The 24,829-nt window shown below is 35.6% G+C and overlaps 1 protein-coding gene across 1 annotated transcript in view; it reads right to left on the bottom strand.

Moving 5' to 3' along the window:
• Positions 1–8,848: 8,848 nt before the first annotated feature.
• Positions 8,849–24,829, bottom strand: part of LOC128554019 (interferon-induced protein 44-like) — a 41,533-nt gene continuing 25,552 nt past the window's right edge. Inside the window, exons 3-5 of the mRNA XM_053535231.1 lie at positions 13,043–13,220; positions 12,341–12,474; positions 8,849–9,505 (exon numbers count right to left, since the gene is read on the bottom strand). Of these exons, the coding sequence (XP_053391206.1) occupies positions 9,281–9,505; positions 12,341–12,474; positions 13,043–13,220 (537 nt within the window). The 3' untranslated portion in view covers positions 8,849–9,280. The remainder of the gene's footprint in view (positions 9,506–12,340; positions 12,475–13,042; positions 13,221–24,829) is intronic.

A 24,829-nucleotide genomic window follows, 5' to 3' on the forward strand; every position in this document is an offset into this window, starting at 1 on the left:
TTAAGAACTCCATGGATTTTTCGTGGCGTATATTTGAAATGTATCTTTATTGTAAATTGAGAATTTATTGGACGTTTCCACGACTGGAATAATGAAAGCTATATTCAATTCGTGGCATTGTTATTATATAGTCAGTATTGTTGTATCATGTTAAGAACTCCATGAATTTTCCGTGACGTATATTTGGGAAATCCCTGAAATATATGCCAATTAACTGTGAATCAATGTAATTACAGAAACAGTGACTTCATGAAGTTAAGTCTTTCTTTATGTTTATAAAGTTTGGCAGTGAAATATGATGGTCAAAGAACCTACCTTACTAGTACGCAACGACTTTTAACAAAAGAGAGATGTGTAAATGAAATTCATGCCAGATGAATAATGCCTTTTGGTTTCTGATTGATTCATTAAATTAAGTACAGCCCCTTATCTGCATTTCTTATAGTTAGTCACCGACTCGTGTGATTTGAAATAGAATGGTCAGCTGAAAAAAAAACTAGTGAAATTGTCTTTCATTTGCAACCTGATTTCTTCATCTTCCCCTAAACACTTAATCGATTCGGCAGTAAAGCCACTCAAATGGTATATCAAAAGCTTTACACTCACACATATGTTTCCAAGGCAAGATAAAGACAAAAACTTAGATCAGAGCAGCCCGAATTACTTAGGCTTGTACCATCGTAGGACCTCATTTGCTATGCGTTCTAAACGCATGAGTTTAGTGAAAACTGAAAGAAATCACCCAATGCCATAGGCTTTTCATGTGTGTGCAACGTATAATAACAATTGCTCTGTAAATATTAGATTTTACTCAAATTGATACCGTCACCTTGCCTTAACCAATGAACCAATCGGTAGTGAAACCCCTAAAAAATTTCATTACGTATACGAATGCATTTTGTAAAAACTGAGAAAAAAAGCTAGTGAAAAAGATCTTTGATATGCAACTTCCAGTGACATATTCTCTGTAAATATCAATTTGTTACTCCAAATTGACTTAGCCATCCTCCCTTTAACACTAAACCGATTCGGCAGCTAAACGCCTCCAATGGTAGATCAAAAGCATAATACACACATATATGTTTTCATGACCAGATAAGGACAAAATCTTAGATCATAGTAGCCCGAATTACTAAGGCTTGTAACATCGTATGAGGTCCTCATTTGCTTCGAGTCCTGTACAGATGTGTTTTGTGAACGCTGAAAGAAATCACCCATTTCTCTCCAGGAGTACGCAAAAAGAAGAAAAGTGATAGGCAGTATAGAAATAATGCAAGAGCTACAACATGTTTACAGATCATAACTATTTGGAAATAGCTCTAACATTACAAAAATCATAACAGAGAACAAATATGAAGAAAATTATAACATTTATTCATACGTAAAAACAGGTTCCTATTTGCCTAAATGGACAAAATAAAATCAAGCAAATTTTTGTTTCAAGCTTAAGTTCTCGTGTTGTTTTCATATTTTAGCTCACCTGAGCAAAGCAATGCTCAGGTGAGTTATTCCGATTGCTCGATGTCCGGCGTCCGTCGTCCGTCCGTCTGTCTGTCGTCTGTCTGTCAACGTTAGCTTGTGTATGCGATAGAGGCTGTATTGTCAACTGATCTTCATGAAATTTGGACAAAATAATTGCCTTGATGAAATCTAGGTCGAGTTCGAATATGGGTCACTAGGTCATATCTAAAAATACTTGTTGAAAACTCATGAGACCACACTTTTGGTCCAGTCTTAATGAAAATTGGCCAGAATATTTGTTTCCATGAAATCACTAGGTCAGACATGTTTACACTGTTATGGTGTGTTTCTCAGGTGAGCGACCTAGGGCTATCTTGGCCCCCTTGTTAATAAAATACACATGCATTGTAAATGAATTTTGATGTTTTTAAGTACATTGTTTTAAAAAAAATCTCTTAAACTTTTAAAACTTTTTGGCAAATCTTTGGATATCTTCTTCTCATTTTGCATACAATTTAGACCATTTTCAAATTCAAAATTCAGTGGCCCCTAAAAGAAACGTTTTGTTTGAGATGTCTACAGGCGACAAAAGCCTACCTACAACTGCTGAGGACTGCGAAAGATGGTTAAACAAACGACGCCGCCCAAGCCTCCAAAGTAAAGATACGCTCAACGTGCTTCTCTTAGAGGGGACGGTGAAGACTGGTTGAAACAGAACAGTCCGAAGACCATGGCGAAGAGGACTCTACGACAACAACGACAGGTGTGACATGCACTTCTGAATGCACATGCCATTAAAAGGGTCTGAAATTGGCCTAAACTTTTTTCAAACGTTTTCACAGAGTTTTAACAGGTCACCATTAAAATTCACACATTACTTCTTACTATTTAATGGGATTTTCATGATCATAGCTTTAACTTTTATTAAAAAACCTTGAAATAAGTATATTAAAACCCTGGTAAAATATACCTTGTTAAAATAACTTTGATGGCCATGAAAAGCTGCTTAAAATAAACCATTGAAATAAGTTAATTGGCTACTTAAACCTCCATGAAAAATTTTAATTGGCATGAAATTAATGTGCCATTGAAAAAGTACCCCTTAATTCCACATTAATTAGTAAATACTAATGGCGCTATTAACTTTTTAATACTCTGTTAATGGCCGTTAATTATTAAAAATTGATTAATGTTCTCATTAAATATGTCACATTCAAATTTAATGGGTTCGTAATATTCTAATGCTAAATCAATGGCCATGAAAATTTGCCAACAGAAGTAGACATCTTAAGATAAACAACTTCATATTGATTGATGCTTGCCGTAATGATTTAAACTACGTATTACTACACATGTCATAGTATCTATACATATGTACTGTTTTGTAAAATGCAAGAAGAATATTTTATTCTTCTTTTTTCTCTCATTATTTTGTAATGTAAACACATGTAACAGCCTCGTATAAAAATTTGTTATATTGTATCCTCATTCTGTCATATGTTCATATGAAATGAGACAATAAATGGATACTGTATTGTATTGTGTTGTACTGAGAAGGGTTAACAGGTATCGGTTTAATAATTCAAGTGACCATGTGGGTAGTTTTAACTATTCAACATTTTTATATTGACAAACATTTAGACCAAGTTTTTACTGGTACTGACATTACGCGTCAGGTGTATTAAAACAATTGTTGATGATAATGTCAGCGCACAATCGGCAATCACAATTAAGCTCTCCTTCAGTACTTTGTGCTCAGGTGCATGCTCTTAAACAGCTAAGAGCAAATGTTTGAGGAATTGCATCACACGTAGCCTCCCCCAATCCCCACCCACCCCCCTCCCCCCACCCGCTCCTCCCCAGTCAAGCGGTCCACACTCTTTGATTCATTGAAACGAAGAAGCCATTGATCTGCCCATGCCCCAAATGAATTTAAATCAGACTGTAAATCTTCACAATTATGTGTACTGTTCATTTCAATAGACCTTTCTAACGTAAACGTAATTACGAAACGGAATACTGAATCCGTAAAATTTTAGGCTAATTTGTGATCTATGGGAGACAATTTCATCCAATAGTAATGCAATAGTATCTCCCTTAGACCATTATTTGCAAATAACATTTACGGATTCAGTAATCCGTTTCCGATTTACGTTTACGTTAGAAATGTCTAATATAAACCTTAGTTTCTACTCAAGGATTGAAAAATTTGAAAATCTAAACTGGTCTGAACACATTTTATATTGTAAATTCCTTACCACACCAACTTTCTTTTACAAATGCTGATTATATGGACAGGAAAAACAAAAAACAGAAGAAGCGGTATGCATCAATACGTATTTACCCTTACCAAAATAATGTAGATTGATGTTATCAAATAAATTAATATGTTTTCATCCGACTTTCATTGAAATAAATCCGACTTTTTATAGGAACACAATTTGGCAAACATTTGAAAAAAATGGCGTAATTGCATCAAGGGGAAATAACTTTAATGCAATTAAATATAACATCATGATATATTATAGACGATGTGTGCGTAGTATGTATTTATTGTGATTAAATTCCATTTTAGAACAATATGGACAGAAATTATAAGCATTCAATGGGACGCGTGCAAGCCAAAAACAACAAATATATGTATATTTTGTGCTTCTGAAAATATACGAATCACATTTTACAAAATTTAGGATTTAATGGGCATCACATTGCTGTTAAGGGCCATTAGGTTTACTCTTAAATCGTACAGAACCTGAACATTTAATGGGCATCAAATCAAATTTAAGGGCTATGAATAATCCTGTTAAATTCAAAATCTACAGAATTTCACTATTTTTTCAAAGCCATTAACTTTTTTAGCTACCAAACTAAATTTTCAACGGCATGATTCGTGGTCAGAAAAGAATGTTTTACTAGTATTTTAACATGTAACACATTAATATGTGAAACCTGTTAAATAAAGTGATGCAAGAATTAATGGGGTTAATTAACGGTTATTCCTATTTTAATGGATATTTTACAGATTTTAAACCATGTTTAACGATATGTGCATCCAGTAGTGATGGACGGTACAATCTCGGTTCCTGATTGACATGGCTCCGCTGGGGACTCAAGAAGCCCGATCAACAAAGAGTAGCATACCTTCTCCTACTGCTGCTATTGTCAACGCTAGGAACGCGTGTTCGGACCGGTCCGATGTGCTTGCCATTCCGCCCAGACTCTTACACTCGGACTTGAGTACGTTTAGGTTTCATTGGCTGTAGATATAGTCATAATTTGGCAACAAAATTCATTATCTGTAGTAAAAACTCTCTGGAAATTGCAGAGATGTAATCAAATACCCCTATATTCGATCCAAAATCATACTTTAAGACCATGACAGGGGAAATGTTCGCATTCTATACTCTACGTGGCATTTCTATGCGTCACTGTGCCTGAAAGGGCGGATGGACCGTGATTAAACTTTAACACTGACTGACTTAGCACTTTCAGGCGAGTAAAATCACCATACATAATTCATGTACCCATTTCGTGAAAAATACCCTTGTAACAATATACTTTATATTTCCTCTTTAACAGCTTATCTACAAAAGAAAGTAACTATCTATATTTACAGAAATGTTGCTTTCCGTAATAAGTTGAAACGTATTTACATAATATTTATTTCAGGTAGAAGTATAAGTTACGGTATTTCATGTCATACAAAACGTGATAGAATTTTTCTTTTTTTTTCTGAGTATAACATCCAGGCATGCTGAATACATATCTGACTAATAATTAGTGGAGGGGGAGTTATTCTTTGTAAAATTACGTTATTCGAATTCAGAGGTACATCAGAGGTACAAAATCTCTCACGGGACAATAGCATTATTTTAGATCTTGATTTGAAATTAATTTTAAGAGTACATTATGCAGATAATGTATTCCTCGATTGCTAAAACAATAAATCACAAAACACTTTTTATACTATAATGTTATTAATCTAGTGATTTCTTACTGGCCTTATAATTTGTAAAGTGGCTTGTTGTCGAATTGGCCCAACAATTTTTATACTAAAATGTGTTTAATTTAGTGATTTTGTATGTCTTGTAATTTGTCAAGAAGTATGTTTACGTGTTAGTTCGACGCTGAATGCCAAGGCCAAATATCTAAGTCAATAAAAACCCTTGATTATTGAAGATTTTTTTCAACATACAAATTTTAGTTAGGACAATACATGATCTCTTTGAGTAACGTTACGACAGTTACCTAGGTTTAATTCAAATTATTTCCGTAACAATATGCACACCTTAATTTTTAAAATGCTTCGCCTTTTCCGCCAAAACAACAACAACAACAACAAACTGTTGGATCATTTTTATGTAATTGTGATACATTTTGAGAGATATGTTGAAAGCAGTATTTTTTCTAGCATGTGAACGCTATTGTAATTGCACATTTAATCCAAACTATCAAATTGATTGAACGTTTAATTATCATCAATCTGAGTTATTTTTCTCAATGTTGTTTCTAGAAAAGTATCAGAATTTTTGACAGGAACTTGTTGCCCAAATTGAACTACCGAACCAGTCGAAGCAATAAATTACAAAGATGTATACGTAACTAACATTCCTGTGTACGTCTATTAGCAAATGGCATTTAGATCACAATGCAAAGGTAAAGGTCAGATTATAATATACCATCATCATTTTATAAAGGGTGTAACGACGGTTCGTTCCAATTGGAAAAGTAAACCAGCAAACCAAAGCATCGAAGTGAGATATGTATAGTTTTAACACATATCATGTGCTTACATGTATGCATTTTGCAACTACAGACATACAGCTAATTACGGAGTGTTTCTACTGGAGAATACAATCTGCTCTTTACACTAAATTAAGAAAGTTTCAACTTCTGAAATTAAACAGGCGTTTCTCCTATACTTACTTCTTACATCAACCTTTTTTCTCCCTCCTTTATCAAACAAAAGTCAAAAAAATCATACGAATATGAAGGTATTTACAATTTTCGATGTTTTCGAAGGTAAATGTAATTAATAAGAAAGCGGCATGGAATGGAGCAAAATTTAGAAAACTACTTACGTACTTTATACGTATTTTCAACGCCAAATTATGTAATATACTTAATTAATTGCTCGTTACATGTAAATCAAATCTGCAGGAGGTTTAGGTTTATAGGTTACAGACTAACAAGTACACTTTGAGCGCACACAGCTAGATTGTAATAAAAACATGCAATAAGTCCAAACGCTTTTGGAAATAACGAATAAAATACAATAAGAGACGTGAACTTGCAACGGTATTCTCAAAATATATAGTCTCTATAGTAGGTTGAATACATTATTGCTATAGAAGATCAAAAATAGGAAGCTTTATTTATAATTCATTTACCCTTCTTGTCGGTCTAAATCACTCACTGCATGCAGAACATCTAATAACTGGTAGCATTGTTTCGACCGCTCCGAATTTATGATCATAGTGGAAGAGTAAAAGCTTTGCTTTCTGCAACATGCAAAATTTTTAGTATTTCAACTTAAGTTTTTCGAGCTTCACAAAACTGAAAACCTGAAAAGAATGCACCACCAAGCATCTTACGGATATTACGATCCGAGTAAGTTTTTGTCCAGAAGCAAAAGAGAAAGCAGTAGAATCGAATTTATATCACTTAGATCGAGACACTTAAGCGTAAGCCAACGCGGGACAGCAAGTGTAAAAGCTCTACATATTTTTTTAACAGTCTAAATATATATAATACAAGCATTTCAGTATGGATGTGTAGTATTAAGAGTTTAGAATGAACTAGTGATATCATCATTCCAAATAACCAATATCAAATATTCGAATACATGATACGAAAGATGTTCAAAGATTATTCATTCAGAAAAAGCTGCTATTGAATGTGCCTTTTATTCAGCCTAACGACTGCGCCCGTACGATCTGAAAAACATTTGATACATGTTTAACCACGCTTAGTGTCCTCCAACTGACCTTTGTAACCGATATAGCCGTCCTCCGTCACTTCTAAATTTTCAACTGGTTTTTCATCCAAGAAAGTTTTACATTTTAACCTCGGTGCCATACACCTTTTAAATTCTTCAGATAACATTTTCCGGCTAAGTTTATCATAACTAGTACCTATCTTCTTTGATTTTCAGCACCTCACTGCTCTTTACCTCGGGCAAATTCATCATGCTTCTAGTCGGAAAATTTTCTACAATTTCAAAATCTTTGCCTCTAAGCCTCAGGAACAAGCTCATAACCTTTCAAGATTAAATATATAACATCGTAATTTGAGCTTTGTTTTACAGACAGCTATGTACAAAATTCACGGGCTTTACCAATTAGAACACTTCATAATAGAATGCCCCAATTAATTTTTGCTATATCCGGGGTATTTCAAAATTCATGAAATACTTATCAAATGCTCTTGCTCTTACTTGAAAAGGTGGAATTAACCTAACATGTTTGGTGACATCAAATCGAGAAATACTTTGACAAGATCCCGTTCTTCTACTTGCCAGTTCTAATTTCATTTTTAATTCAAATTGCATTCATTCTCTCTCTCTCTTATGTCTCTTTTTTCATCTCTGTCTTTGTTTCCCTCTCTTTCTATTTTTTTCTCTCTCCCTCTCCCTCTCCCTTTTAACTTTTTCTCCTGTAATTGAAGTCTTTCTTTTCTCTTTTGATATTCCAACTCTTATTGCAGTTTATGAATACTAATAATATTAATAAGTCTATGCAGAAGTTGTAACCAAATAGTATACAGGTAAAAACACCTTTATCGAATGCTATATAAAATCTGTAAAAAGATACTTTCGAAGCAAATGATGCAACCGAGCAGAATAATAGCAGACTCGCTTTGATTGAGTCTGTCCATGAGAGGTAATGGAATATGCAACAACTCTCACGCCCACTAGCACCGGCTTAAACGAAACCCTATTACACATTAATTGAACGGACTTCAAAGGACTAGAAAGTATAACAACACTGAATCCAAGTACGGCAGGAGGACATTTTACAGCGCGGCACTTAAAGATTGTTGTTGTGATAGTTAATAAAATATGTAAAAATATCCTTTGGAAGCAATGCAAGAGTGGCATACAGATCTATTGAAAGTAGTACCATGTTAGATCCTCATACAAAATGTAAAACAACACTCGCATATGAATGCTTCTTAGATTTATTACCTAAACGTTACAAAAGTTTTATAACACAAATAAGAATATCTGTACATACTCTTAGAATTTAAACTGGCCAATACAGGCAAAAAAGAATAAGAATACCATGCAATGCAAGATACTGTTTATGTTATAACATTGTTAATGATGAGAACGAATATAATGTTATTTTCTTTTAATATGTCCCTGTTATACAGATAATAGAAAAAAATGTTAAAAAGTAATATCATGATAGACCATCGATGAACAAATTTATTGAATTTTTTACTACAAATCAAGAGTATCTTGCAAGGTAAAACTATGACATTTTTAAAACAAAAACTATGGTTGTGAATGTTAACAATTAAAATTAATTTCTGGGTCTTCTATCAGCAACTTTAACGCCACATTTAAGACTAACTGTGATAGAAGTATTATAAATATTTATATAATTATGTTATATTATAACTGTTCTTCCTCTTTCATGAAACAGTAGTATTTGTTGAATAATAATGTCAGTTTGTTCAAAAACCATATTAACGTAACATTATATTATAACGGTATTTTGTTTATTAAACATGACGATGTATCATGTCTTTAATAAAATTTTGTTCTATTCTGCTCTTTTCTGTATAATTACCAGCAGTAAAACATAGAACCATGTTAAAAACTCTTTAATTTGCAAACCAAAAGCGTTAAAAAAGGAAGGATCGAAGAAGCGACGTTTGGAAGTTCATTTTGCTGATCATCGCTCCCTGCGGCATGCTCGTTTATAAACTCTGTTGCAATATTTACCATTTGCCTCAATGCCAGAAGCAGTAGAATGTTTTTGGAAGTGTCTATATCCATTTCGTCCTTGTAGTTTTGCACCGGAAATATATTCATTTTCTAAAACGATAAAAACTTAAGATGAACTATTAAACCGGAAGAAGATTGAATAATGTCTGACATTCAAAATATCAAATTTTAAAGCCTCTTAAAGGCACCCGCTACAGTTTTTTCGGACGGGTCGTTATTTACCCCAACACCGTGCCAATTTGGTTTCGATGTAGCTCACTGCAGACTTGGTGCGGCCTTCTGTGCATGCCCGGAAGTGATTATCTAATGTCGCGTACGGCAAAAAATCGCAAATTATTATATGTTCGCATGCATTTAATGTACAAAATGTATAATATACTGACTAAAGGTAAGGGTAAGTATCTCCATGGTTACAAAATATATACATTTAAAGTACTTTTAGTTCAAATTGCTTCAATCCGACATATACTGGAGTCTGTTATTTATACGAGCGCTCAAACTCTGCATTGAGTCACAGCTGTTTCTAATCCCGTACCGTACCCGTACCGTACATTGGAAACTATAGGTTTTGTTAAAAAAAGGGGCGGAAACTTGCATCGTTCTATGCCATCAAAATGCTTCAGAAACACCTTAAAATCCGCTTATTAAGAAATCTGCTGTTTGAATATTAGGTTGTTTAACATTGTTCTGTACAATACGGAGATATATTTGGACGAGTACCTACGAGTATATATGACGGGTACGAGTCCAAATATATCTCGTATTGTACAGTACAATGTTAAATAACCTTTTTATTCTATATCTTTTTTATCTTGCTATAATAATAGTTTAAATTAAAAATGTTTCACTGAATATTGTATTCCTGCCTTTTCTAGTTTTTCCCAGCTTGGTATGAGTGCAAATATATATTATACAGAACAATGTTAGACCTTAAATAACCTTTTTATTCTATATTCATTTCAATTCATACGTAATATACGTAATTCATTAAATGTTGTTTTTTCTGCGTATCACCATTAAAAAAAGTATATGGTGCAACCTCCCTACAACAGCCATTTGGCGATTTGGGTGGTAATAATACTTGGCTAAGATATACGTCCACAAACATTGTCAGCAAGTTTGGTAAGATCGAATGAAAACTGTTCGACTTAAAAAAGCGGACAAGGCTAAATTCCCCGTTTTTCGAGTAATTCAAGGACTATAATCAATGAGTGCCTGGTACAATTTGGCTGGTTATCGAAATTGGCCGAGATATAATGCCAACAAACATTGTCAGCAAGTTTGGTGAAGATCCGACGAAAACTGAATTATAGAGCAGACATGTTTTGGATGCTGACCGCCCGTCCGTTGCCATTCATAATCGTCTCCATTTTGTTTCTTAACCGTTAAATAAAAACTACTAAGGTAGCTATTCAGGCAGTCAGGGCTGATACCAATTTCTAGGTTTCGTCCGGAACGGCTTCTTTTAGAGACTTTTTTAAATATTCCAACATCTGATGATCCTTTTATCTGTATTTTTAAGTTTTTTTGATTATTAACGAACGTTTTAATATCTAAATCAGATAGCTTTGTTATCCCTTGAATCGTTTTTGTGTGTTGTAAACAAAAATACTCAAATTAAATCCAGATTTCAAGACGCATAATCAAACTCTGTACATAGAGTGCCTACTTCATCCGATTTACATTCGGAACATTTTCACGCGTTTCGGGCTTTATCGTATGTTTAACATGGGACTGTTGAACCGTCCAAATACAGAAAATACAGGACTTTTTGTACGCGCGTGCGTCCAAATACAGAAAATACAGGATTTTTGTATGCACGTGCATCCAAATACCGTAATATATTGTACGGTCACGTGTTTCAAATGAACGTTCGCGATTGGATAGATAAAATAGGTATATATATATTTCTAAGTCATTTGCTCAAACACTGAATGAGTATTTCGTACCAACCTGCGTTGTATAAATGCCCGCAACACCCCACCTCGTTGTAATTTGATTTAAGCGAAATCTAATATGGTGACCTATCAATTTTCTTTTTGTTTTAGATTAGGTAGACATAACCAAAGGTATGTGCAGAATTTGATTAAATTCTATAATGTGAAACTCGATAAAATAACAGAAGTACCAACTTAAGACTGACAAAAATATGCAAAATAGCCCTTGGGTCTGTTGAACAAGTATTCCTTTCTTTACAAAATCATGTTCTTTTGATTTCTCTGAGCTTGTTTCAAATAGATATATTGTTTTCCGTTATAAAAATGCTTAGATAATCAAATTTATGCTGATTATTATACTTTACTGAAATATATTTTAGGATTACAGAAATTCTGAAAAATGTTTAAAATAGCACCATATCTAGGGGCAAATTAAATTGAAACAAAGCCGGTGACCTAGTATTTTTATTTCATTTTTCAATACATCATAACATGAGAAAAAAATTACGAAACTGTAGCGAGCGTCCTTAAGAAATCAAATTATAATGTATTAATAAAAATGTAAGGAAATTGTAACATTGATCAAGGTTTCATCCATACGAGTAGCATTTGACAATGTTATGTTTTGATATTTCTCTGAAATATGAATATCTCCCTCTTCATTTTCAAGCCAAACATTATCTCACTGTTCAATGTCTGGTTTCTAAACTTATCCTTTCAAGAATGTTAAGAAACGTTTTATAGTTTGTTCAGGACAAGAAAACCTCTACACCTATGATAAAAAGTTTATTATTGTCACAAACGTTTGTTGTTACTACAGATGGTTACGTCATTGCAAGACTGTAAAAAGTCCTGAATAATTGTTTTGTTATTATTTCTTGCCAATGTATAATCTGAGGAATACGAATGATTTATCTTTAGAAATATATAACACATTGTTTCTGAAAAATATATACACTCATTATGGTATACAAAACATTGACCTTACCGGGACGTGGAACAAATTTTCTGCAAAAGTTACAGCCTTCAGCACTTTTGCACTTTTATATACATTGCAGATGTCAGCGGCAACTTTTTCACAGAGTACATCAATTTTTGTAAGAAGAACTACTCTAGGGATATCTGAAATATAATTTGTAAATCATTTAAGACATTGGTCATTACTAAACCGCTGTCCGTCTTGTTTTATCATTTTTGTTAATCACAATATCTAATATTATAAATGACAAACAGGTTGTGAAATAATCTCTGACCAGTTATAATCGTCATCAAAATTTACTTTATATACCTTAATGTGACACGAATCAATGCTCCCTCCTTTCTGTAATGTTCGCAAAGTAAATACATTTACTTTAAATGACATTGCAACATATTCATAGTCTAGACATACATAACCTAAATACTTTATGATTCAGGTTTATCATAGCAAGGACTTTAGTTGAAATCTCTCTTAATTTAAGGCAATACTATTTACATCATTTTAAATAGCTCTGAGGATGATAATGAGGACGTTTTACCTTAATTTGTCAATCAATATCATGAACGGAAAATGCAACGAAGTCTCTTCATAAAAGACAACGTATTACTAAGCGGAAATCTTTAATGATTCGAATAGAAACAAAGAAGCAATAACATTAATAACCGAGTTTATAAATGGACTACTTGGTTATAAATGTGTTCTAAAAGTTACCAAATGCCTTAAGCTCATCCTGTAGTGATGCAACCTTCGCTTTCATAGCCGTAGATATGTTACCTTCGCCGGCAACTCTTGCATCTAACATGAAGACTACACAGTGTGTTTGGTCATTCTTCGACGGCGTTTTAAAGAAAGATTTGTCCGTATCAGTAATCGGAGATGCAGGATTAAACTAAAATAATAATCAAGATATATACTAAATTCATATCAACTCAATAGGTTTTCGTGTTTATATAATAATAAAACGTCATGCAAGTGAATACAGAGATGGATTTAAGGGGCGAAATGTTGTCCCCCAACTGTGAAGACGAACTGGTTTAACATTTGCTTCTTTACTATTGGAGTTTTTTTTGGTGGAGGGTGGGGGGGATGGGGATGCGGGGTTTAACGCCAAAATGTAATTAGAAAAAATGTAGTGGAATATAGCAGTTTCACCGGTTCAACGTAACGAGCATTAGGCTACGCGCGCTAGGTTACGCGAAAGGAAAATCATGACGTCAAATAATTCATATAGAAAAGAAAAAAAATATAATAATCTGTCATTGGCTGTAGAACGTGTGCCTGTGCAGTGGTTGGCAATATCCCGTATTAGTCCCCTGGGGACAATGACATTTGACATGAGTTTGCGTCTTCAAGACGCTTGAAATGTTTTGCGGGCATGTCAATAGATCAGGCCCACTTGTCGTAAATACTACACTGGTGCCCATGTTAACTCTCTACGCTTCATTGTAGAGCGGTTTCACAACCAGTCAGGAACCAGGCTATGCAAATACATGTGTTGCCGTTGTCTGTGCACGGCAATACCCTTGATTTATAAACATGGGCACTAGAATGGCATGCTACCGTTTTTCTGCACATGCCAATATCAATTTATTAAGAAGCATGTATAATTTAACAATATACACAAATTCACACTATACACAAGTGTGTTTAACTTTTACAGACCCTATCATATACTTCCGTAATAATCCCCGTGGCGGATTATTGGAGTAAATATATTATGCATTTCCATAGTGAAAGTAAATATTGCTACTAGAAAGGAAGTTCTCTCTCCGGGAAGAGGGTTTTCTTGCTTTCAGAAATGGAGCTCGGTAGTCTTTTGGGTGACTGTCTTTGAAAGGTTTTAATACAAAATGAATGTTATTAATGATCCCAGGGGACTTTTAACATTATATTACAAATGATCCAATGTGAATTTTACTTTCGGTAAATTAACGAGAGTCAACATTCATTCCGTTTCTTGAGCAACGTTGAAATAATATGGGAATTCCCTAAAATGTTCCTCGTTACGCTGTTTCGAATTAACGAACACTCGCACTTAAACAAAATACTTTACACACATAAAAATGTATATATTAATAAAATATACAGTTTATTCCGTTTAACTGTACATAATCATTAATTTTAAACAAGAAATAAACGGAATGAATTGCGAACTCATGTACAGTATTTGAGGGATTAGTGAAATTATTTCAGTATTGTATAGTTATACGCAATGCTTATACATATCTTTATTATATATCTATAATAAAATCTATCAAAAACACAGCTTGTATTTCACAAGTGAATATGAACAGTCAGAAAAAGTTTTGCATTGTACCTTTTGTATTGTACCTTGCTGGACTCAGTTTAATTTGCATAACCTGACACAATTGTATAAATAACGCACTACACTTATTTCTATTTAAACACCAACAAACATTTCATATTCCGTTCGATAACAAAACAAACAAACAAAACATTATGGTGAAGGTATTTATCAAAAGGGTCATTAAAACAATAGCTAGATCCAGGATTTTGTATTCGGCTCTTGTGGATTTTGCAAGGATGGATCGCTTCGAGAGATCCAATCTGGCAAACTCCCCTCTTCAGCATCCGAGATCGATTTACTATTATAATAACAATATCATATGTAAACGGGAATTCAAAAAAATCGCTTGCATTTTCAAACTTGACATTGTGATCATTTGTATAGAAGTGTATTAGCAATTATCTGCTCATGTAATCCTGTAAATATTGTACAAGTATGGTAACTAGAAACCAACGTGTTTACCAGCTATTGATGGAAATTCAATATATTACTGAACCTGCTATTAAATTGCCTCGTAAGATACGATTTTTGACCACTTCCTTAAAACATTTTGGGAAAATAAACGTGTGCTTTTGTGTATGTTAATGGACTTAATCAAAAAATATATGTTAGATTGATCGGAACAGGGATAGAGTTGCAATAAATCATATACGTGCTCTCTTCACTTCGTTTACGACATGGCAATACTTCTCACTCAAGTTAATACGCTTTCAATAGCACAAAAAAGGATATGAGTATTTTGATCGCAGAGTAAGGATAAATACCCACACATAAATGGGAAATTAAGTTTCTACTTTTCATTACACGATTTTTTTCTTTGCAGTGTAGTAATTTGTATAAAGTCACGTGATTTTAATTTCATACCTTATGAGTTAAAATACAGACATCAGTGTTTGTCTTATTAAGGATGTTTTCATGAGGTACAAGATGGAAATTATTCATAAAATAAAGTGCCCGGGGATCATTTCTGATATGTTATTTCTCGTTAGTAAAAAGCCCCATGGGATTCTTAATAACATTATTTCATATTAAACCTTTCAATAAAGTGATCCAAAAAGACTGCCAAGCCCCATTTCTGAAAAAATTGATGTCTCTAAGAAAACCCTCTTACCTGGGAGAACTTCTCCTCTTGAAGCATTTGTGCATTGTATTTCTTATTTCACCAAACTCATCGCTCGCGTGTGCCAAACGATTGACGAGTCGTTGTAGTGCATCCTCAATGTGCGCAGTCAGCGCAGCGTCGTCTATAAACAGCATTTCCTTGTCTTGAGAAGAAGCTTGCCTACCTTGGTCTTTGCACGGAAGCGGGCGAGGTTGAACAGGCTCCCATCAGTTCTTGTGTGGATGAAGACGCCGTCCTCCGACTTGTCGAAGGCGTACTGCATCAGCAGGGAGAAGGTGCTAAAGAGTGTAGGAGCGAGGACACATCCTTGTGTCACGCCGCTGCAGATCGGGAAGGGTTCGGAAGATGATCCGTCGTACAGGACAGTACCTCTCATGTCTTCTTGGAAGGAGATTATCATCTTCAGGAGCTCGGGGGTAGGTTTGAGGCATCCGATCCTGCACAGTAGGGTAGAAAGGCCACTCCTGGTCACCAGGTCAAATGCCTTTGTCAGGTCTATGAAGGCGATGTAGAGTTGTTGTCTCTTCTCGCGGCACTCCACCTGCAGCTGCCTCAGCGAGAAGATCATGTCGACAGTCGACCTTTCCGCTCTGAAGCCGCATTACGTCCCCTGGATAGACGCGTTCTGCAAGTGCCTGGAGTCTGTTAAGGACCACGCGGGCGAGGACCTTGCTGACGATGCTGAGAAGGAAGATTCGGCGTCAGTTATTACAGTCACTGCGGTCTCTTTTGCTTTTGTAGAGTGTTGTGATATTGGCGTCCCGCATGTCCTGTTGGACTGTTCCTTCCTCCCAGCACTGTACTAGAAGCTCATGAAGATTGTCGATGAGTGCCGTCTTTTTCCCAGCCTTGATGAGCTCGGGTGGGATTCCATCGCTTTCTGATGCTTTACCATAGGCGAGGGAGTCAATAGCCTTTCTGAGCTCCTATAAGGAGGATGAAGCATCAAGTTCTTCCATGACTGACAGAGGGTTGGTGCTCTCGACTACTGAGTCGGAGACGGCGTTCTCCATAGAGTATAGCTGCTGGTAGTGCTCCGCCCATCTCTTCATCTGCTTGCCAAGGTCCCTTATGATGTCGCCTGACGCGGACTTCAGCGGTGCGATCTTCATTACGCTTGGGTCAAACGCTTTCTTCAGGCACTCGTACACGTTACCACAGTCAGCAGAGAGTTGGATGTTCTGGCACATGTTCAGCCTGTAGTCGTTGGCACATTTTCGAGCGATCTTCTGGGCGTCGTTTCTGGCCTTCCTAAGTGCAGCGAGTGTCTTCTCTGAAGGGTCCCTCTTGTACTCTAGCAGTGCTGCGCGTTTTGCTGCGATTGCTAGCTCGAGTTATGTGATCCCTGTTTCAAACCAGTTTGGGTTCTTCATCTCCAGCTTGCTGAAGGTGTCCATGGCGGATTTGTAGATGGCGCCAGGGAGTGGTCGGTATCACAGTCGGAGCTGTGGTAGATGCGGATTATGCGGTCGCAGCTCAGTGAGCTTCTTCTGGTGATGACGTGATCTAGCTGGTGCCAGTGACGGGATCTTGGGTGTCGTCAGGACACACTTTGTCTAGAAGAAAGTGTTTGTTATACTAGGTCATGTTAAGAGCAAAGTTCCAAAAGTCTCTGCCCCTTTTCATTCTAGCCGGCACCGAAATGGCCGACGCAGCGAGGCCAGGAGTCATGGTCGGCTATAATCCGGGCGTTGAAGTCCCCGAGCAAGTACATGTATATACATTCTGTGGCAGGGATCCCTTGATGATTGCTTCCAGTTCATTATAGAATTCATCCTTTGCCTCGGCACTGGAGCATAGTGTAGGAGCGTAGATGCTTAGGATGTTCACTGGGCCTGACAAGCTGGAGAGACGAAGGGAGGGGATTCTTGTCGAGCCTCGGGACGGCGGTTCGACTGTTGACAGCAGGATGTTCCTCACTGCGAATCTAACGCCATGTATAAGGAGCTCCTCTGGTTCCATTCCTTGCCAAAGGAATGTGTAGTTCCGCTCTCTGAGACTGCCGCTGGATGTGAGCCTAGTTTCCTGCAGGGCAGCGATCTCGATGTTTAGCCTCTTGAGCTCGCGGTCAATGATGGCTGTTTTCTGGAGTCATCGACTTGTTGCAGGTCGTCGGAGAGGCCAGGACACATGGCCCTGACGTTCCAGGTTTCCAGTCTCAGCTTTTGCGGCTTTAGTTTCTTTCTTCTTGTCATGCCTGGTGGTGCGGGTTTGCAGTCTCTTCTTCGGTATTTACCCTAAGCTTCAAGTACCCATTGAAGCAGGCAGACTGTGACGGGTCAGCACCTTATTGGCCGGGGGCTGCCCGGCTTGAGGCGGGAGAAAGCTGACCAGTGGGACGCGATGATCACACCTTCGGAGACAACTAGTAGCTTAGTGTCCTGGGCATGACACTAAATTGCATTCGCTGCTAGACGTCGATATGACAAGAAGACATAATAAGGGTACCCCGTTATCACAGTCTCCTGGCAAGAGCCTAGCACCTGTTTTGCCCCCTTGTCAATGTTACGAAAGTGGTGTTGAGCCAAAGGCTAAAGGGCAGAGGTGATCGAGCTGATTTAACGGTCAAGTGTAAGGGAGTAAACCCTTTAAATCAAGAGTGGAGCTCCGAAGGCGGACGGCTGCCTGTACAAGCACAGCTCCGGCAACTCTTGCAGCCAACCTAGTGCCAAACGTATTGCTGTACTTTCCTTTGGACTTCATCAGCGAGGCAGAGAGGGGATCTTGACGACTTGGCATCCCAGGATCTCCATATACATCGCATAGGCTTTTGCGCCCTTGAGAGGTCACTCCAGTGCCGCTGTCCCTGTGACAGAAACAACACGGGAGGCAGCAGTTACGAGTTATAAGTCTAGAGCGTTTTGGCGTGTACTTATATATGGTACAATTACGGGAGTATACAAAAAGATATTGAGATAGAACAAAAAGTCAGGAAAATTTGTTGTTGTTTTTTCAAGATCGGTGAATTGTCAAGGAAATTTTGATACAATGGTCAGTTAAATATAACATTTTAGAAAATTCAGGATAAAGTGAGGGAAAAATTAAATTCTTGGTCGATTCTAAAAATGTTCAGTGGCTATGGCAGTCTTCAAGCAGTATTTGTTAAGTATTTCCAAACACATTAATATTTTGGTGCAATTATATTGTGTATAAACATAATAGTCTAGAGATGTGTTTAAATCAATTTCGTTTCTATTTCTATAACAAAATATATACCGGTGTGAAAGGGTAGATTGGACGACTGTATGAGAGGAGGGGCCGATAAATTATTTTAGTTTTGGTCAGTAAAATGTATGGTTTAGTCAGGAAAAGGTTAGGGAAAAGTCAGGGAATTTCGTTTTCTAAACCACTTATTGGAGTTTCAAATGATCAGCACTTAATATCTACTGACGAAGAAATGACATTAGCAATTAGGCCACCACATCTATACAAAAATACGATCACAGCTCTGTCTGATATATTCTCCGATTTATCCAGCATATCAAGTGAACAAGAACCTGAGACACCAACAAGGCCTTTGAATGAGATTAATTTCGATCTATTTGGTGTCTTTGTTGCAACTTCAGCACCTCAGGCAAAGGCAATAAAATAAGTTATGAGTAAGACATTAACGCATACAATGCGGACAAATAAAGTTTGCCATCCCGAGGGGTTTGTGCCTTTCAAAATAAAAAAGCAGAAGGCTAGAAGAAAATCAAAGAAAGAGACGGAAAACTTAACTTGTACTTTTATTGAACAGTTGACAGCAAACACGCAGCACGTGTGCCATGGTTTATTTACGTATGAAAGTAAAGAAAGCAGTCCGAGTAAATGAAATTATTTTCAATAAGCGTCAACATGACATTGATTATTAGAAATCGTTCATATTATTGTCTGTTGGGGAATAATACGTGATATTGCCCAGTGGTGGTTGAGGATTAGAACGTTTTGTGCAGTGACAGACTACTAAGTTACAAGAAAGTCGATGTGATTTTTGGACGTGGTGGGGGTCCTGTTTTTGAGGAATATGACAGGCATATTTTAGCTATGAGCTACCATTTTGACCTTCACTTTGAACTATCAATCCGGCTGATGCACTCAGAAAACTGTCTGTTAAATTGTATGTTGAAGAACGATAACCTCTGAAAGCAATAACTCGTGGCTAAAAATAGAAGCTGAATTCTCAAGGAAAAGACACGTGTACTTACGAAGGTTTCCGAACAGTTTTGACCATAGACAAATGCCAGTTTGTACCTCTCATAGCTTTTCCAACAAGTTGTAACAACTTTTAAATATGTCAGAATAAACTTTAATGTACGTCATAGCTACCAAATTGTAAATTTATCAATTCAGACCTAGTGATCTACGAAAATTGCCGAATTTTCTAAAGCATTGCCTCGTTTTCCTTTCAGACAAGCGCAAATAAATCACATGTTAATTAGGTTATTTATAGAAAATCGATAATCAGTAGTTACATGGAAACTCCTTCAGATTTCCCCCAGGCGTTGATAATATCAGAAACTCGATGAATGCCAATTAACACTAATTAGCGCAAAAATAAAGTGGGATTTTTAAAGCATAGATATTAGGTATAATTTCTTCTGACAAAGCACAAATATTATCAACGGCTTCCCAGGCTAGAAAATGATTTGCAGGATCAGGCATTTGAACTTAAATTGGTACTATGCTGCTCATGGTCAGGACCAGGACTTTGAACTGTTTGCTTCCGGTATCCCGACCTACTTTAAATTTTGACCCAAACACTAAATGTTTTTGTGGCCTTGGAAATTTGTTTTAAACTTTTTAACTCTGCACTTTTTGTCAGTAAAGTTTACGCTAAATCCTGCACTCTGCTGAAGTTTGAGAGAAAGAAATTTCTGTCATCGAGTGTTGTTTTTTTTCCCGAGAAGTCTTTATTTTACCTATAATGTATTATAAAGAGTTGAAAATATCTAAAGTGTTATTTGTTTTTTGTCTATCTATTTGACAACTGTGTTTCAATGTTAAGGACAAAAAAGGTCAACACATTTTGAGAAAAGTTGTAACCTCCTCCGGAATATTTTGAAATTTGTCCATTCTATGAGAATTTCAATTTTGAAAGTACAGTCGTCTGTTGCTCTAGGTTTCTTTACATTATGTCCAATTATCCTGGAAAAATATCTTACTATGATTTTTATATGGGAGCTAGACCCTTGTAGATAGTGCTACAGCTGACGAAAGTTTAGAAATCTTTTAGGATTAAATTATCTATAAGAAGGAAACATAATACAGTCCAAAGGTGGTGCTCAACTCATAAAAAATATACCTAGCAACTTTAATACTTTCATTCAATCTTGCACTTTTCAGCAGTGTTTGATATTTAAACATTGATGGAAATGCCTGGCATCCTTAAAAATAAATAAAAGAGTAATATGTAATGACACATACATTTATGTTAAGGGGACGCAGACTTGAAATTAGAAAAAAATGTGGGTGGGGTATGATAAAATTTACCTGCAAAAAAAGTACAAAGGTTTGGTACATGAAATGGATACTGTTTCAACTGTTATAAGTACACAAAGGATTGCTCACTAAAGTAAAAATGAGAAAAACTCAAACAAGAAAGTTATTGTTGAATTACATCCGACTTATTGTGTACATTCAGAGTCAACAATTAATTTTTTGTGAGAAAATAATAGTGCTTTACCTTGTCCAAACATTTATCAATATCCTACAGATTCTAACTTAAAGGAAAAAAGTGAAATAAGTTCACTGTCTTTATTTTCATTTTGCATATGTAAGCTTAAACACATTATTTAGTTTGTTTACAAAGTAGTGCAAATGAAAAGATATGGTGGTTAAGGAATGCCACTTTCCAAAACTAAAAGGGTATATTCCCCTTAATACATTAAACATTTATCTTTACAGAAGATGAGTGGCTTACAATAAGGGCCTAGAAATTGTTCCATTATTAATTTTCAACTTGGTATTCATGAACTACAATGCACTTAAATATCAAAACACATTCAACAAACCTTTGGAAATGTAATGCCTTAAAAATCCCTAAAATAAGATATGAAATTTGGTTGAGCAATGTGTATATGTGCAAAAGTAACATTCTTATCTTATTCACTAAGTAATACACAGCAGGGATGTCAATGATCAGAACTGGACGAATATACAGTTATTTTCACTTTAATGTCATTTACAATTTGTCCTTGAATTCTCCCCCATACTTTTCATAACTCTGTTTGCACGAGTTGCACGAGACTGCTGTCATTCACGTAAAAAACGGGGTCAGACAAGTTGTAAATGCAACATCATCCAAACGTAATTAATTGATTATGAAGTTCAGGAAAAACTTTATCTCATAACGTAATGAACAAGTATAATGTTGTAACAACAACTTCACTTACACTGATCTAAGTAGCAGTCGGTTTATAAGTGACTTTATTGATTCAGTTTGTGTTTTGTTATTGTTGTAAAAAAGTATAACTGAAATGCCTCACAACTGAAGCGGAAACGAGTATGGTGAACAAAGCAGTCCACTGTAAGTAATATTTTTTGAACATTGTCCATAGAAATTAAAAATTTTCTGATATTAAAGACGAATATCTGAATAGAATTCGTTATTTGATAAGAAATTATAACCATCGACATGGTTTTGTAAAAATCATACACGTGCTGACATCTAAGTTGTCTCCCGTAGTTTATTAGAGTAACCGTTCGTCCGGCGCAGTAAAACATTTTGCAGTGAATCGCCGAGAAGTCGTGGGAAAATTAAAAACCATGTAAATAGACTAAAATTAATCACCTTTTCAAAATCAGTTTCAAGTGATCGACGTTATGCATTTAACCCACCAGACCTCTGTAGCATCTTAGATACAATGTATCAGTTCTAAGGTATTCATTGTGTAGAATGTCATGTTATGCCCTTGCAATACTAATCCCACTCTGATTTTTTTGTTTACATTTTTTATCAATGAGAAAGATGGCGTCCATCCCGAGTTTAAATGACGTGGCGTTAATTTTTTACATGTTTCAGCAAACCTGGTGCGTTAGAAAGTAAATCTCATCCCTTCAACATTATTTGAAACGCTGGTATTGTAAAAAAAAAAAACCTGTTTTTTTTTCCTTATACAAAAGCTTAATATTTTGTGTTGAATGTACTTTCACAAAGACCTCTGTTCTTATTACATTCATAGTACCACACCCTTATCCACAAAGTACTGAATATTACAGGTGTCCATCAGTATAATATTAGTTTAGGAATATGTTTTTTATCTTCCAACCATCAATTTCTTGAATATGCACCCCTTCCTCATTTCTGTATGAACTGTGAATGTAGCAATATGCGTCCTCTTAAATATTAAATCTAAACGCAAAGAACATTGCTTTCAGACAAATTTAATCTGGGGCCAGAAATTCTTTCTTCAATGATTTAGGAGTCAGATCTTTTCATTATGTTGAAGCCAGAATATTAATTTTAAGCAAATCCAGAGACAGACCCGGAGGAATATCAAATGGTCGGCCCCTAATGTCATTGATGGTTACAGTGTATTTTGCTACCGGCAGAAATGAGCTCGTAGCTTGTTGTTCTACTGAAGTATTTATTTTTATCATTAGGATACATAAACGATAACTTATTTAATACGTTACTACAGCCTAATTATTGCTCTATATTTTGATACTTTTTTTCAAGAAAATAGGATGAATAGTCATTAAAAACTTTACATTTATTTATATCACTTCAAAGAATTTAAGCATGGGTCGCAACTTTTGACGTTACGTCATACAGAATAGTTGTTTCCCTTAAATAGAAATTTAATCAAAATATTATGATATTTTAGTATGCACGCACGTGTTTTCCCCATTATTGCCCGCCACTGGATTTTTAATATTCATCTCAGGCAAATTTAAATAAATTATATAGAAAAAAATGAAACTATTCTAAAAAGAAAGACAGAGTTATATCTATGAAAAAAATCCATTTTTTTTCAAAGTATGTGGTTTGATGCACACCCCTGATTTGATACGCGCCTGAATACACAATTAATTAATACCCGTTGATGCAGAAATCATTCCTAAACATTTTTATGTATCATATAGGTATATATGTCTGAAACTAAGACCGCACGTGTGATTATCATGGCTATACCCCAAAACCGTGTGATTCTCACGCCGGCACTTAATTATCACAAGATACCTTGTAAGACAATATGAAATACCTTATTACTTTTCCCACTTTTTTTGCAAAATATGTTTCTTTGATGCTCACACCTGAGTTGCTACGCACCTGAATATTCAAAAATAAATAAATAAATAAATAAAATAAGCCAGTAAAGGGTTCCAGCCTAAGGCTGGAATCATTCCTGAAAAAATATATACATCGTAGTATATATATGTCTTAAACTAACAATGTCCGTGTTATTTTAACGGCCACACGCCGAACTGCAAAAAGATGCCTAGTAACCTTCCCTGCCCTGCTTTTTTAATGTAGCAACTCGTCGTTTAACATTTGATTTTAATGCACTACACAGAAATATTACTTGGAAATTTATTTCATAGGATGCTGTGTTGCCACGCAGATAATTACTCAAACAGTTTATACAGAATAATTATTTTATTTAAATAAAAATAAATACATTTTCATCAAAATGTTATTACATTTTAGTATGTGCCTGTATGATGGCCTCATGCTACGCACAAGAAAATAAAGTTTTGAGAATAGATGCAGAAGTCATTCTGAAATATTTTATGCATTATATAGGTATATCATATATACGTACAATTACGCCGCCCGCGGAGTTATAAAATCATATCCATTAATCGTATGAATCTAACGTGTATTTACTCATCACTAGCTGCCCCTGGATTTTTAAAGTTCACAATAATCGGTTTAAAAATAAATATACGGAAATGTATTAAAAACTATTCTGAGAAGGTCTGGATCTTGTTTTTTTTTCTTTCTTAAAAAAAACACATCTTTTTTTCCCCTTTAAACTGCGTGGCTTTGATGCACACACCGAATTGCTACGCACCTGAATATTTGAATATTTCAAGTAAATTAAGACACGTATCATTCCTGATTATCTTATGTGTGATTTCG

The sequence above is a fragment of the Mercenaria mercenaria genome, unplaced genomic scaffold (genome assembly GCF_021730395.1).
Source record: "Mercenaria mercenaria strain notata unplaced genomic scaffold, MADL_Memer_1 contig_4648, whole genome shotgun sequence".
NCBI classification, from domain to species: Eukaryota; Metazoa; Mollusca; class Bivalvia; order Venerida; family Veneridae; genus Mercenaria; species Mercenaria mercenaria.